Source organism: Miniopterus schreibersii, assembly GCF_964146895.1.
Source record: "Miniopterus schreibersii genome assembly, chromosome: 16".
Taxonomy (NCBI): Eukaryota; Metazoa; Chordata; class Mammalia; order Chiroptera; family Miniopteridae; genus Miniopterus; species Miniopterus schreibersii.
Window position 1 is genome coordinate 43182237 of NC_138116.1, and position 16376 is coordinate 43198612.

Genomic DNA, 16376 nt, shown 5'->3' on the forward strand with positions numbered 1-16376 from the left:
AAATGATAAAGAGGTTAACAAAGAGATCAAGGGAAAAAAAGATATCTTGAGACAAATGAAAAAGAAAATACAACACAAAAATCTATGGGACACAGCAAATGCAGTCCTAAGAGGAAAATTCATAGCAATCAGGCAACCTCAAGAAACAAGAACACTCTCAAATAAAAAAATCTAACCTTACACCTAAGGGAACTAGAAAAAAAAGCAATGAAGCCCAAAGTGAATAAAGGAAATCATATACATCAAAGAGAAAATAAATGAAATAGAGTCCAAAAACACAACACAAAACATCAATGAAACCAAAAGCTGGTTCCTTAAAAAGATAAATAAGATTCATAAACCTTTAACCAGACTCATCAAGAAAAAAATAGAGGACCCAAATAATTAAAATCAAAATGAAAGAGAAGTAACAACTGACACTACAGAAACACAAACAATTATAAGAAAATATTACAGACAACTATGTCAACAAATTAGGACAATTTGGAAGAAATGAATAAATTCCTAGAAACACACCAACTTTCAAAACCGAATCAAGATGAAACAAAAAATCCAAACAGAGCAATTACAATCAACAAAATCAAAGCAATAAAAACAAAACAAAACAAAACTCCCAAAAAACAAAAGTCCTGGACCGGGTGGCTTCACAGGTAAATTTTACCAAACATCCCAACAAAAACTAATACTTACCTGTTCTCAAACTATTCAACAAAAGTCAGAGGAGGGAAGGCTCCCAAGGTAATTTTATTAGTCTAGCATTATCCTAATTCTAAAACCAGATAAAGACACTACAAAGAAAGAAAATTATAGGCCAGTATCCCTAATATTGAGGCACAGAGGCAAAAATCCTCAATTAAATATTAGCACACCAAATTCAGCAATACATTAAAAAGATCATACACCATGATCAAGTGAGATTTATTCCTTGGGTGCAAGGTTGGTTCAAAATCCGTAAAGCAATTAAAGTGATAACATAAACAAAATGAAGGATAAAAATCATATGATCATATCAAGATGCAGAAAAAGCACTTGACAAAATCCAGCCCCAGTGGGAATAGAAGGAACATACCTCAACATAATAAAAGCCATATATAACAAACCAACAGCTAATATTATACTCGATGACCAAAAACTACCAGTGTTTCCATTAAGATCGGTTAAAGACAGGGATGTCCACCTCCACCGCTGGTATTCAACATAGTACTGGAAGTCTTAGCCACAGCAATCAGACAAGGAGAAGAAATAAAAGGCATACAAGTTGGAAAGGAAGAAGTAGTAAAATTGTCATTATTTGCAGATAACATGATACTGTATATAGAGAACCCTAAAGACTCCACCAAGAAACTATTAGAACTGATAAATTCAGTAAAGTAGCAGAATACAAAATAAATATTAATAAAGCAATTACATTTTTAGATAATAATGAACTATCAGAAAGGGGATCTAAGAAAACAATCCCATTCACAATTGCATTTAAAAAAAAACATACCTAGAGAGACCCTGGCGCACACGTTGGTCCTGTCCAAACACACCCAACCCCAGCAGAAGAAACCACAAGCTGTAGAGTGCGGAAAGCTTCAAACAGAGTACTCAAGGCCAGTCACAAACAGAGCCTGACACTGGCCTGCACCAGAGACCATCCAAAAGACTGGGAGTCCTAGCAGATCTATCTAATACATAGAAACAAATCCAAACAGGCAGCCAAAATGAGGAGACAAAAAAACAAGCCCCAAGTGAAAGAACAAAAGAATTTTCCAGAAGAAGAATTAAATGAAATGAAGATAAGCAATCTATCAGATATAGAGTTCAGAATACTGATCATAAGGATGCTCAACCGCATGAGAAAAGAAATGGAAACTATGAAGGGAATTAAGAATGACATAGTAGAATAAATAAATAAATAAATTGGAAGGAATAAACAGTAGAATAGAGGAAGCTGAGGATCATATCAGCAAATTAGAAGACAGGGTAGAAAAAAAATCACTCAATCAGAGAAGCAAAAAGGAGAAACAATTAAAAAACAGGAGGACATTTTAAGGGAGCTGTGGGACAACAAGAAATGTAACAATATTTGCTTCATAGGAGTACCAGAAGAGGTAGAAAGTAAGCAAGGGTCAGAGAACCTGTTTGAAGAAATAATGGCAGAAAACTTCCCTAACCTGGTCAAGGAAAAAGTCACACAAGTTCTGGAGGCACAGAGAGTCCCAAACAAGAAGAACCCCCAAAGAGGCCCACACCCAGATACATCATAATTAAAATGCCAAAAATTCAAGACAAAGAAAGAATCTTAAAGGCAGCAAGACAAAAGCAATTTGTTACCTACAAAGGAGCTCCCATAAGGCTGTTAGCTGATTTCTCATCAGAAACTCTACAGACCAGAAGAGAACGGCATGAAGTATTCAAGGTAATGCAAAACAAGGACCTGAAACCAAGACTACTCTATCCAGCAAGGCTATCATTCAAGATAGATGGTGAAATAAAGAGCTTCCCAGACAAAAAAGGCTGAAGGAGTTTATCACCATCAACCCAACATTGCAGGAAATGTTAAAGGGACTGCTGTAATAAGTTGAAATAAAGAGAATGAGAAACATAGGCATAAAGAAATAAAATGGCAATATGTAAGCACCTGTCAATAACCATGAAGATAAATGGATTAAATGCTCCAATCAAAAGACATAGGGTACCTGAATGGATAAGAAAACAAGACCCAAATATATGCTGTCTACAAGAGACCCACCTCAGAACAAAAGACTCAAACAGGCTGAAAAAAAACACAAAACTTCTGGAGGACTTTAAAGGAGAGATCAACAGCAATACAGTCCTAGTAGGGGAATTTAACACCCCACTGACTTTACTGGATAGATCTTCCAGACAAAAAATCAACAAGGAAATAGTGACTCTAAATGACACTCTAGATCAGATGGTTTAATTGACATTTACAGAACATTTCACTCCAGAGCTGCAGAATATGCATTCTCCTCATATGCACATGGGACATTCTCAAAGACAGACCACATGTTAGGACACAAAACAAGTCTCTACAAGTTCAAGAAGATTGAAATCACATCAAGCATCTTCTTGGACATTTACATCATGGAATACTATGCAGCTATAAAAAAGAAGGACCCCTTACTCTATGAGACAGCATAGAGGGACCTGGAGAATATTATGCTAAATGAAATAAGCCAGTCAGAAAATGACAAGTATCACATGATCTTACTCATATGTGGAATCTAATGAACAAAATAAACCAATGAACAAAATAGATCCAGAGACATAGAAGCATGGAACAGACTGATGAATCTCAGAGGGAAGGCAGGGGTGGGTGGGTGGGAGAGTGGGTGAAGAGATATTAACCTAAGAACTTATATGCATATGTCTATAATCCATGGACACAGACAATAGTGTAGTAAATGCCTGGGAGGAGAGGGTACTAGGTGGAGGGGGTCAACGGGGGGAGAAAAGGGACATCTATAATACTTTCAAGAATAAAGATACATTTTTAAAAAACACCTAGGAATAAATTTAATCAAGTAGGTAAAATACCTATACTTGAAAAATTATAAGATACCAAAGAAAGAAACTGAAGAAGATACAAATAAATGGAAGCATATGCTGAGCTCATGAATAGGAAGAATTAACATCATTACGATGTCCATACTCCCCAAAGCAATCTACAGATTCAAGCAATTCCTATCCAAATAACAATGACATATTTCATAAAACTAGAACAAATATTCCAAAAATTTATATGGAACCACAAAAGACCCTGAATAGCCACAGCAATCTTGAGAAAGAAGAAGAAAATTGGCGGTATCATGCTACCTGATATCAAATTATATATTACAAGGCCATAATAATCAAAACAGCATGGTACTGGCATCAAAATAGACATACGGATCAATGGAACAGAGTAGAGAGGCCAGAAATAAATTCACGACTTTCTGGTCAATTAATATAGGGCAAAGGAGGGAAGAACATACAATGGGGTAAAGACAACCTATTCAATAAATGGTGTTGGGAAAATGGACAGATACATGAAAGAAAAAAAGAAACTAGACCAGCTTCTTACAACATATTCAAAAATAAATTCATAGGATTAAAGACTTTAATGTAAGACTTGAAACCATAAAAATCCTAGGAGAAAACATAGGCAGTAAAATCTCAAACATTTCTTGTAGCAATATTTTTTCTAATATATCTCCTTGGGCAAGAGAAACAAAAAAAAGTAATAAACAAACGGGACTACATCAAACTTAAAAAGTTTTTGAACAGCAAAGCAAACCATCAACAAAATGAAATGACAATCTACTGAATGAGAGAAGATATTCACTCATTGGCATCTAATAAGGGGTTAATATCCAGACTTTATGAAGAATTCATACAAGTATCCAAAATTTATAAAGAACTCATACAACTCAACACTGAAAAAAACCCAATCCAACTGAAAAATGGGCAGAGGACCTGAATAGACACTTCTCCAAAGAGGACAGACAGATGATCAATACACATGTAAAAAAATTACTCATCATCACTAATCCTCAGAGAAATGAAATTAAAACCACAATGAAATATCACCTCACACCTGTCAGAATCAACAAACAAACCAAGTGTTGGCAAAGATGTGGACAAAAGGGGACCTTTCGTGCCCTGTTGGTGGGAATGCAGATTGGTGCAGCCACTATGGAAGACAGTATGGAGGTTCCACAAAAAATTAAAAATGGAACTTCCTTATGACACAGTGATTCCACCTCTGGGAATATATCCAAAGAAACCCAAAACACTAATTAGAAAGAATATATGCACCCCTATGTACACTGCAGCGGTTTTTACAATAGCCAAGATATGAAAGCAACCCAAGTGCCCATCAATAGACAAGAAGATAAAAAAGCTGTGGTACATGTATACAGAGGAATATTACTTGGCCTAAAAAGGAAAGAAAACTTATCATTTGAGACAGCATGGATGGACCTAAAGGGTATTATGCTAAGTGAAATAAGTCTGTCAGAGAAAGACAAATACCATATAATCTCATTTATTTGTGGAATCTAATGCATAAAACGAACAAACAAAATTAAGAAAGATTCACAGACACAGAGAACAGACTGATGGTTGGCAGATGGGAGTGGATTGTGGGACTGGATGAAAAAGGTGAAGGCGTTAAGAAGTACAAATAGGTAATTACAAAATAGTTATGGAAATGGAAATGTGTAGCATAAGGAATGTAGTCAATAATACTGTAGTAAGTTTGTATGGTGCCAGGTGGGAACTGGAAATATTGGGGGGGAACACTTTGTAAATTATATGACTATCTAACCACTATACTGCACACCTGAAACTAATACAAAATAATACTGAATGTAAACTGTAATTTAAAAATAGAATTAATAAATAAATCCCAATACTACCAAACCAAGCCCTGTATTCTTTCATCTCTCTGCCTCAGTTTCCTCATCTGAACAATCAAATGAAATAATGTACTTAAAGAGACTATCACAGTCCCTCACAAATGGTAATCACTCTATAAAAGTAGCAACAGAAGACAGCTTGTGGTATTGCATCCTGAGTCAGGTTCTCACTTTCTGCAGAGCTGGCAGGCTCCATGTCCTCCATGGACGTCAGGCTACAGGAAGCTCAGCTGGAGTCTGGAAACAGGCACATTACTTGCTGAGACTACTTGGTTCAGGAGTAAAACTGGAGGAGATAACCAAGTAACCCAAAGGCTAAGTGCCTAGAGGAGGGTCTCTTCATGCAGTTGGGGTTGCTGGCCTCTCACAGGCTCCCACCTCCCTTTACACCCTCCATGATCACAAGCACCACTGGTAAGCACAGGGGTATAGAGAGGGGCCACTAGGACATGTGCAGTGGACTGTTGGGGTTGGCAAGCTTAAAAATTAGTATACTGTTTCAAATTACACACATCATTCTTCGTTCTGGATTTTGAAATAATTCTCTCAAGCTTAGCAATATATTCCAGAGAGCTCTTTAATTTTAAAAAAGAAAAAACAAACCCTTAACTAGGTTTGGAACTTCTTGTATGAGTTTGGTAGGTTGGAACAGGCAGGTTTTTTTTACATTCATTTTACAAATTAACAAATGAAGAGAGGGGAGATATTAAATCATTTGAAAAGAACCAACCAATTTATCAAGTAGATGAGACCAACTCCCTGTACTTTGATGACTGTTAGGAGTTCAGGTTGCGTCCGCTCCACCAGCCTTTCCGCTGGCCTAGCTCCTCCGGCTGAAGTAGTACACTATCAGACACAGCAATGCGATGTCCAATGTTTCCCTTTAAAAAGAGGAAATCACTCTCATGCATTCCAACCACCTCTCATCTTCAAAAACCAACATTCTCTAGAAATGAGGTGTGTGGAATTGCATTATAAATAAATTCAAATGAATTTCCTGGGAGCACCCGTACTCCCTTGGAGATGGGGCCATTCGAGTTGGTCCTTGAACCACCAAAGGCAGGTGGCAGCAGAGATCAGTCAGTACTCTGGCAGGGCAGACACAGCCTTCTCAAGCAACCTTCTAGGACCTTGGATGCAAGGACAGGAAGGCCAGCTCTGAAGCAGATTGGGTTACAGTCTTGGCAAGTCTTATCACCTTTCCTCTGTCAGACACAAACTGAGGGAAAGGCACTGTCACAGGTCTGATGCCCAGGGAAACAGACTCTGAGATGGGGATGCCCATGTAAGAAGTGAAGCAAGAAGGGCTCTGTAGGAGAGTGAAGGAAGCTGGACTTGGGCAGCGAAGGGAAAATACAAGGCAGTCACAGCAAGGGGAGCTCTGCACCCAGGATGCCCGTCAGAGCTGCTCCAAAATGAAGTAAGGGCTTGGACCTCTCCCCTACCCAAGAGGCTACACTAGGTGCAGCTACCTCTTGGGCAAGGCAGCTCTTCTTACAGAGGAAAAGCTCTGGAGAGGGTCTCCAGCTGGGCAGTCAGCAGCCACCACTCCCCTATAGCTGGGGAAGGAGTATTTCAGTCCTGAGGGGCTGGAGATGCAGTCCCACCCACTGCAGATGTTACAGAGCATTCCTGTGCTGGCCAGTGTTACCACAAACATGTCCAGACTCTCTTCCAGGGCAAGTGAGCAAATGGCTGTGATGTTTGACTACTAGGTGATCTACAAGGGCAGAGAATGGTAAAAAGAAGTTAAGAATCCTACCTACCCATCTTCAATATCGTGTCCGCCTCTGACCGGGTTGAGGCTCTTTGCAAACCTCACCAAATATAAAATGTATTAGTAGGAACATCCTGGTTATACACATTTTTACTGCTTCAAAAGATACTGAAAGGACAGACGGAGACCTCAGGCACAAGAAGAGGTGGCTCCCAGGCTTGAAGGCACTTTTGACCTTAGGACCTATCTGTGACTGGATGGGCAGGTTCTGAGAGCAGCCTGGCTGGCAGGCCTGTTCATCCTTACTGGCTCCACTATTTGCATGTCCAATCAACAACTGTCCCTCCTCAAACCCATTCCATGGTCTACAATCCCTCACTAGGAAACAGCACAACTACATACTCAGTCACAGAAGCTAGAGACCTGTGAGTAAACTGCATATCCCCAATATCAGGTCACCAAATCCCACTGAGCATACCTTCTAAATGTCTTTCCAGTCCATGTTGTTTCGCCATTCTCCCCCCCTTCAGTCCTTCATTCTTTCTCACTTGTGGCCAAAGTAATCTTTCTTAACTGGAAATGTGATCCAGTAACTCCCATTTAAATTTTTTCATATCAAAAGCACAAGTGACCAGAGTAAGAGAAAAAAAAGGCAAGGTGAACTTCATCAAAATTAAAAAATTTTGTGCCTCAAAAGACACTATTAATTCACTAAAAATATAGTCCAAGGAATGGGAAAAATATTTGCAAATCACATGCCTGATAAGAATATATAAGGAACTACAACTCAACAATACTAACACAACACAATTTTTTAAATGGGCAAAGGATCTAAATAGGTATTTCTCCAAAGACATACAAATGGCCAATAAACACGTGAAAAGAATGCATAACATCATTAGTCACTGGGGAAATGCAAACTGAAACCACAAGATACCAGAACATGACTACTAGAATGGCTATAATAGTAACTTTTTAAAAATGGAAAGTAACAAGTGTTGGCGAAGATGTGGAGATACTATGGGATCCTCATACATTGCCGGTGGTGCAGCATCTTGGAGAAGTTTGGCAGTTCTTCAGAGTTAACACAATGGGATATTAAGTCAGCTACAAGTGGGAGTGAATTATTGATTTATGCTACCACAAGAATGAACCGCAAAAACCATTTGCTAAGTGAAAGAATCCAGATGCTACAGGTCCACACACTATATGATTCCATTTGATGAAATGTTCAGAATAGGCAAATCCATAGGGACAGAAAGCAGATTAGTGGTTGCCAGGGGCTAGGAGGGAGAGAATATTGGGAGTGACTCCTACTGCTTTATGGGGTAATAAAAAATAAAACTGATTGTGGTTATGGTTGCGCAACTCTGGATATACTAATGACTACTGACTTACACTGTGTGTGAATTATATCTCAATAAATTTACTAAAAAGGAAACTTCAGAGACTTCACTGCCACTCCCACCTGAGGATAAAGTTCCTGCTGCCTGACTGGCTGTCTGTCCTGACCACTTCAGGTAAGCACACTGTGTACTCAGCATTATAAACTACACACATGGCTTCCTTGACTGTGCCAAGCTCTCTGGCCTGAGAACCTGCTGTTCTCTTCCCGCAATATTCCCACTGTCCCCACCCCACCAAATCCCCTCAAGGTTCAGGCTATAAATCAAACCAAAGGAGGAGTCTTGATGACTCAAGTTTTCAATGTGAATTTGTCTGTTGTGTTATAATTAAGTAAAATTCTCCTAGTTTAAGACTTGAAAGGGAACTTTTTTCTTCAAATCAAAAAGTTTTGGCCTTAAGATGACAGCGTATTAGGGTCCTTAGGTCTGCTTTAAATGTCTTCCTATAGCTTCTTTATTTTCATGTAATCAGGAAGTAGATAAAGTCAGTGTTTAAGAATGAGAGTCCTCAGAGATAAAGAACACACTGAAGTTGCCACAGGGAAGGAGGGTTGGGGGGCTGGGTGAAAAAGGTAAAGGGATTAAGAAGTACAAATTGGGAGTCACAGAACAGTCACAGGGATATAAATTACACCATAGGGAATTTAGTCAATAATATGGTACTAATTATGTATGGGGCCAAGTGGGTCCTTGAAATGTCGGGGGACCACTTTGTAAAGTATATATTGTCTAACCACTATGCTGTACACCTGAAACTAATATAGAATAATGTTGAATGTAAACTGTAATTAAAAAAAAAAAAATAGAATAAGAGTCCTGGGGTCAGACCCAACTTTGAATTTTGGCCTTCAACAATTAATTAGCCTAATAAGTTATTCTCAGCCTCAATTTTCTCAACTGAAAAAAAAATTAAGATAATGACAGTATATAGCATAAAATTATGATGAAATTAAATTATCTAAAGGCTCTAAGAGTGCCTAGCACATATCAAGCACTAAAATATTAGATATTATTAAAATATGATGATAAACTATTTTTTAACATATGGATATAATTATAGCAGCCTCTCTCCTAATTCTGTTGCAAGTTTCTCTAGCATTCATTCAACAAGTATTTATTAAATACCTAATATATGGAAGAAGTCACAATCTTAAAATTATACATAATATGAAAGTAAATAAACTTGGAACGATTGCTTGAGTAACTTTGCTGTAAGAATGTGTGTTATTTTTGTTGTGTTTGTTTTTACATCTAACTTGGCTACTCCCAAACTCCCGCTTAATTGCTAGCCCTGTTTGGGACAGATACTGCTGATGGAGAGCCATGTTCCATTCATACTGGCCTCAGTCTGCACTGTGCTTTGCCATGCTGCTATGCCGGGAGAGGACACGCTAGCTTAGTGTACACTTTTGCTATGGAAAAAGGAAAATGGCTATGAGAAACTCCCAGAGGGTAAAAGTCTGTATTACACTTTGGGAACTCTCTAGGGAGAACTTTAGCACTCACCAAGGCGCTTCCCAAGACCTCACCCAGGAGACATAAATGCTGGGGTGACGCCAGGCTTCAGAGACAAGCCCCAAGGTCAAGTTATAGAAAGAGAATGGTGTTCAGGTCTAACTTCATGACAGGCATTAACATGTGTAAAGAAGAAAGTAGGTTCCCCCAAAGGAAAGGGGGTCAGCCAGGGAAACAAAGAAGGGGAGAGGTGACACTGGATCCACATGGAGAAGCAGTATTCCATCTTATGAGCTATACAGAAGCCCAGGGAGCTGGAGCACAGGTTCTGTGGTTCTGGTCTCACTGGCAAGACCACCCTTACTCAAGCATCCGTCTCTCTTTGTCAAATCCTCAGGTTGAACTCCTCCCCTCTCCACATGGTGTCAAGAGCAGAGCTCTACCAGGGGGAGATCCAATAGTCATGTCAACACATGACTGCCTTGTATTCTGGGCCACATGATGTCACATCTGACCTTACACTTCAGCTCCTGGAGCACAGCACACTTAGGCCTGTGACATATTTCTTGAGGCAACTGCAGGTGAACAGCCTGCAAGCCTTCCCTAAGCTGCTTCAACGTGCCTTCTCCTGCCTTCCGTGGGACAGCAGGAAAATAAGCTCTGTTTACACATGCTTCTTACGTGCCTTCTTCCCAGCATGAAGTCATAGGGCTCTGCTCCACCAGAGCTGATACAGCATCGTCAGCCAAATGTACTGGAGAGAATGGGGGAAACTAAACTGAAAATAATCGAAATTTCCATGTTTTCAGCTTAAACGAATCAATCTTAACTAACTTTGCCAACAGTATCTAGTCCATGATTCATGGGGAAGTGATCCATAAGTTCTCCTCAACTCTACCAAAGAGATTCCCCAACACTCTGGGCTCCTCTGAGATGCTGGGGAAGGGCAAGGGGTTTTCACACAAGTGATCCAAGCTGACCTAGACACGGGAGCTGCCGAGTCCATGAGATAGTGACCCCACAGAGCTGAAGGCCTCTCTAAAGAAGTGACACTGTAGTTGAGATCTACAGCTTAAGACAGGACCAGGCAAGTGGAGAAGGGTGGGGGAGGGGAGGTCAAGGAGGCAAAGAGAGAGGCAAGAACACCTGTGGCAGAGAGAGCCCCTACCTCCTTCATCTGATGCGAGTTACGACAAGAACTCGGCATGACCGGGCCTAGGTGGGGAGGGTGGTGCTGGGACCACGGCTGGAGGTGTAAGCAGAAGGCAGCCACGGGGCTTCGTGTGTAAAGGGCAACTGCTGCAGGCGATATACACTTAGATCTCTGTGAGCGCTTTGTGGAGAATGAACCGGGGGTGGGGGGCGATGAACATGGGAGGGAGTGTTGGAGGCGGTGGCAAATGGTGCCCTTCCCTTCCCAAAATCCATTCTCCCTTTTTTCTTACAAAGAATCCCAATTTTGTCCAAGAGTCGAGATGTGATCTTATGATTTCAAGGAGGGTGGCTGGGGGAGGGAGTGTGACCCAGTTCTGACCACATATAAAAGGAGCTGCTGAGGAGGCTCCTGGGGAAAAATATTCTCCTGATAAAACTGAGGTGCTTGGCAACCTACCGAGCTTTCTGCATGCCACGACTGTGAGGGCGATATGCTGAAGATGCTGTGCTCCCCTGAACCCTTGGCAGGAAGGCCAAGAGAATCAGAGCTGGGTCTTGCCATCATAGAGCCCCTGTACCACAGCTACCAACTGCCTACCTCCTGGACTTCTGACTATGTGAGCAAAGGGAACACCTGTTTGCTTACGCCACTGGCACTAGGGGGTTCCTGTTTCTTTCAGTCCAAAGCAATACCTGGGCATCCTCATGGACCACCTGTTATTTAAGCCAGGTTCCAAGGTCTCAGTCCTTCACGGAGGAGCCTGTTCTGCAATCATGTCTACAGAATCATTTCAAATTCTGATTTTGTCATTTGTGGCCAGTGGCTAACCCTGGTTTGGCCTGATGAGAGCAGAAATGTGGAACATTTTACCTACTGGCACATAAATTAAAATTCTCCCATTACTAAAAGAAAAATCGTATTTATAAAATATGCTGTATTTTCTTTTTCTATATCCATTCATTCACCTAATGACTTCCTTTGCCAAATTCTTACCATCTTTTCATCTGTAAAATTATCATTAAACTGCATCTCCAAGGATAAGGCAAAACCATTTCCTTAAAGAAGCAACTGCCTGCCTGAGAAAGTCCTCACAATTTTTTGAGCATTTTATGCTGAGAGGTTCAGACACAATAAATGAGGCACATAGTAAATCTAAACTGTTGTAAACTTACAGTATGTATAGAGCAGTTCCTGCAATTACTGAATGATCAGTAATAAATATACAGTTTTATGATCAGAAAAAAATAAGCCATTGTTTTAAGACGCCAATTTATTTCTTACTGACACATGCATTTAATGTAATACCAATAGAAAATGCAAAAAATAGATGAGAGACTGAGGGAGGACTTCAGAAAGGTTGCCTGGAAGATTAAAATTTTGCAACAGAGTAATGGGAGGGGGACTATTCCAGACATTACAACTTAATGTAAAGCTACAATTTCCAACCTGCAGTTCAAATGGGCACCTGGCTAGTACCTTCAGTGAAACTGCTTCCGCAAAATGCTGTGAATTTAGGACACAGACAATGATAAAACTCCCAACTCTCTTCACTACTCAGATCATCACACAGCCTAGTACCAGAATCAGGTTGCAACTAACTAATCTTAAGGCAGATGAAGCAGTAGAGAAAAATCCTCCTGGAAGCTCATGGCATAACTTGTTTCTTAAAAACAGTCACAACCCCTGAAATAGCTGAGAAGATGTTTTCAACCTCACTCACCAAGGAACCCCTAAATCACAGACCCAGAGCTCAGAGGAAATGGGAAACAGGAAGCCACCTGTCTGTAACTTTCCAGCACTGCTCTGTGAGAGGGCAGAATATTATATAACCACCTGCAATCTTCGTTATATAACAAAGTTCCAGACTAATTAAAGGATTATTTTTTAAATGAAAGAAGTGATCATTTAACTTGATCTTGGGTTGGGGGGAGGTCTTTCCAAGCAGAACAGGTAAGGGAAAAAGAGGAAATGAAAACCAGATCTGAATGATCCAACAAGTTGATGTCAACTGTTGGCAAGGTTCAGGGGAACAAGCCCTCTCATGATCTGCAGCGAGGATCAAACTGGGGTCATGTTTCTGTAGGGCAATCTGGCTGAACATATTGAAAGTCTTTAAAATGGTCATACTCTGAAACAACAAGTCAATGTCCAGGAATTTCCTAAGGAAATAATGAGACATAAAAATATTTACAGTATCGAAAGTCTGGAAAAGAACATAAATGTTCAACAATAGGCACTCAGTAAGGTACATATGAAATATTTGTATAATAGAGTACTATCCAGTCTTTAAAATCATGTTTCAAATAATGAGAACATGCTCAGAAAATATTACATTGTTAAAAGTTAAGAATGTGTACAGGATGATTCTAAAAAGTTTTTTTAACTTGTGGAACACGCCCACACACATACCTGCAAGAAAACACCAAAATAGTGGTTATATGATTACTTGGTGGGAAAATTTGGAGTGATTTTCATTTTCTGTTACTCACAGCCCAAAGCATGCTAACTGATAAACCTGGGTAACTCTCCCTCATTCTTCAAGACTCAGCTTACTGTCACTTTCTTCAAGAAGTCCTCCTGCACTACCCTGGGTTATCCCACACAGCCTAAATGTTCCTCCTTGGCACAAGACTCTGGGCTGTCCCCTGATACCCTTCATCCCGCCATCATAGTCACTGATTGAATTCACTACATTCCCACGACACTTTGAACTGTAGTCAGACACTGGGGGTGTTTCATTTTTGTATCTTCAGTGGGTCTGGAACTGAACAGAATGAAATGGACTATGCAAAAGATGCTCCATGTTCTGTGAATTTAAAGATCAAGGAGGGAAATGTTAAGGATGTGCGAACACTGATGAAAAGATATCTCCTTACCTTGGCTAGGAGGCTTGACACATGTTGGATTTCACCATGTGCCTTTAGTAATTCTTGTTTGAGCTCAGTGCAAGACAGTTCCAGCTGATCTTTCTCAGCTCGAGCTACTTTCAACATTTCTTGAATTTCACAGCCCTCTGCGGTCTGCCCCACGGGACTGGTCTCTACAGCTTTTTGCTTCTCACTCTCCAAACAAGCCTTCAAAGACCCATTTTCAGCCCTCAGCCCTTCCAAAGTAACGGTGCACTCTTGCAGAGTTTGGGCCATCACGCTGCTGCTATGCCGTTCCAGGTCCAGAAACCCACTCAGCTTCTCGTTTTCTTCCTTCAGCTGTTTAATCATTTCTACAGCCCCTTGATTTTCTTCCTCGACCTTCCGTAAGCTGCAGGTCAGCTGCTGCTGGATGTTGAGCAGCTTCTCCCTTTCGAAGCGGCCCTGTTCAAGGATTTCTGTGCACTTCTGCTCTAGTTCTAGGACTTTCCCTTCTTGAGTGCCGGGCTCTTCCTTCTTCACTCGCTCCTGTAAGAGGTTTATCAGCTTCTCATTTTCTTGACTCAGCTGCTCTGCCCTCTCTCGATGCTGATGAAAGGAAGTTTCCAAAATTGTCTTCTCGTCCACCAGCTTCTCATTTTCCACGGTCAATTCCTGCACCATCTGTTGCTGGTCTGATAATTCTTGTAAAGTAGCCTGCAGTTCTTCCGCTGTGCTATGGTGATTTTCTTCCATCTTTTGTATCTTCTCCGTGAGGGAAGCCAGGGACAGCTCACTCGCATTGTTAGGGGAACTCCCAGTGGTGGAACACTTTGAACTCTTAAAGGGGTTGCTAGTGGAAGACAGGGGCCGAGAGGGGGTGTCTGCTGTGATGTGCTCAAAATCGGAGGCATCCGGTGACAAAGAAGCTTTGGTAACGTCGCTACTTGAGGAGCCAGACGTCCGTAATACATTTTTAGGTATGTTTTTTTTATACTCATCGATTTCACCTGACAACTGATTTCCAGTCGGGCTTCCAAAGCTTGACTCTTGGGTGATGGATGTTGGACAGCTGCTGTCACCGGTGTGACTGGATCCCCCTTCTGAATTTGGTGAATGCTCAAAGTAACTCAGTCTCTCCTTCAAGGCCCGGTTTTCTTCCTCTAGCTCAGCAAGCTTTTTCTGAAAATTCCTGTTCTTCTCCTCAAGAGCTCTTATCAGAGGTTCCGAGTCACCTGGTGAGACTAATGTGCCATCTCCCTTTGGGTCCAAGGCATCGGTCCCTTCGGTGTTCACAGCCCTTTTCTCCCTGCATTTCTTTAGTTCACTTCGAAGCCTGTTGATTTCACTATCTTTTGCTTTGGCTTCTGCCAAAAGTTCCCGAACTTGAGACTCGAGCACGGCCTTTTCTCCGCCTTCATTCTCTTGCTTGGGTCTCGTGGAAGTGGACCTCAGGTGCTTGGTGGGGGTGGGGGTGCTGGAAGAAGTTGGACTGGACACAGATTTCTTTGGGTTGGAGGGACCACGTGGCACAGTTCTCTCTCTTGAGACAGTTACCGAAAGTTCTCGAGGAGCTGGAATGCCTGTCCGTTTGGTTGTCGTCACAGCCCCTAAAGACAAAAGAAGAAACCAATGAAACAAAGCAAGCGCTCTTATAAACAAAGCCCAAGTGACTTCAACTTGCGCGGCAGAGCACACGGGAAGCTGTCGCCCTTCATCCACCCCCTCCCCCTCCAGGTAACTACCCCGTTCTAATGGGTGTCTGTACCTCCTCCCACAGCCCTCTACTGAAGGGAAGCTGACTCCAAGCCGGAGCCACTCAACATAATCCCATCCCCAGCCACAGTGGGTGGTTCAAGGCATGGGCACACTCCTCAACTAAGGTCAGTGAAACATAAGGAAAGGTTTTCTGGGTGAGCTTCTAAAAGATTACTGGACATAAGGAGAAGTCATTTAAGTCTGGGTCTGGTTGGCAACCATCCTATCATCACGAGAAGGTGAGAAGCAGAGTAAAAAGAAGAAAATCAAATCTTAGTAACATTGTGGATTTGCTAAATCAACTGACCCTCAGGCTTGGCCTACTGCTGGCCTTCCAATCACATGACCCAACAAATGCCCTTCAGAAGTCACCTTGAATTGGATTTTCTGTAATTTGCAACTTAATACATCTGAACTAATAACCTTGACAAATGAACAACAACCTTTTGACAAAATAAAATTTCACATGAATTCCCAATACTTAAAAATGCATCAACATATTTAGACTGAGCACAAATTAAGAAATCAAAAGATACAAACAATCCTATGAGAGACTGATCTGATCCAATGACCTACTGCTTTTAACATAAATGGAAATGGTGTGCTCATCTGTACCCATAGATAAACAAG

General features: G+C 41.0%; 1 protein-coding gene across 10 annotated transcripts in view; it reads right to left on the bottom strand.

The window, feature by feature from the left end:
- Positions 1 to 16376, bottom strand: part of SPECC1 (sperm antigen with calponin homology and coiled-coil domains 1) — a 256463-nt gene that overhangs the window by 76712 nt on the left and 163375 nt on the right. For all 10 annotated transcript variants that reach the window (XM_081115997.1, XM_081115999.1, XM_081116001.1 and 7 more), the window contains one exon: positions 14019 to 15598. In XM_081115997.1, coding sequence (XP_080972123.1) covers positions 14019 to 15598 — 1580 coding nt within the window. The remainder of the gene's footprint in view (positions 1 to 14018; positions 15599 to 16376) is intronic.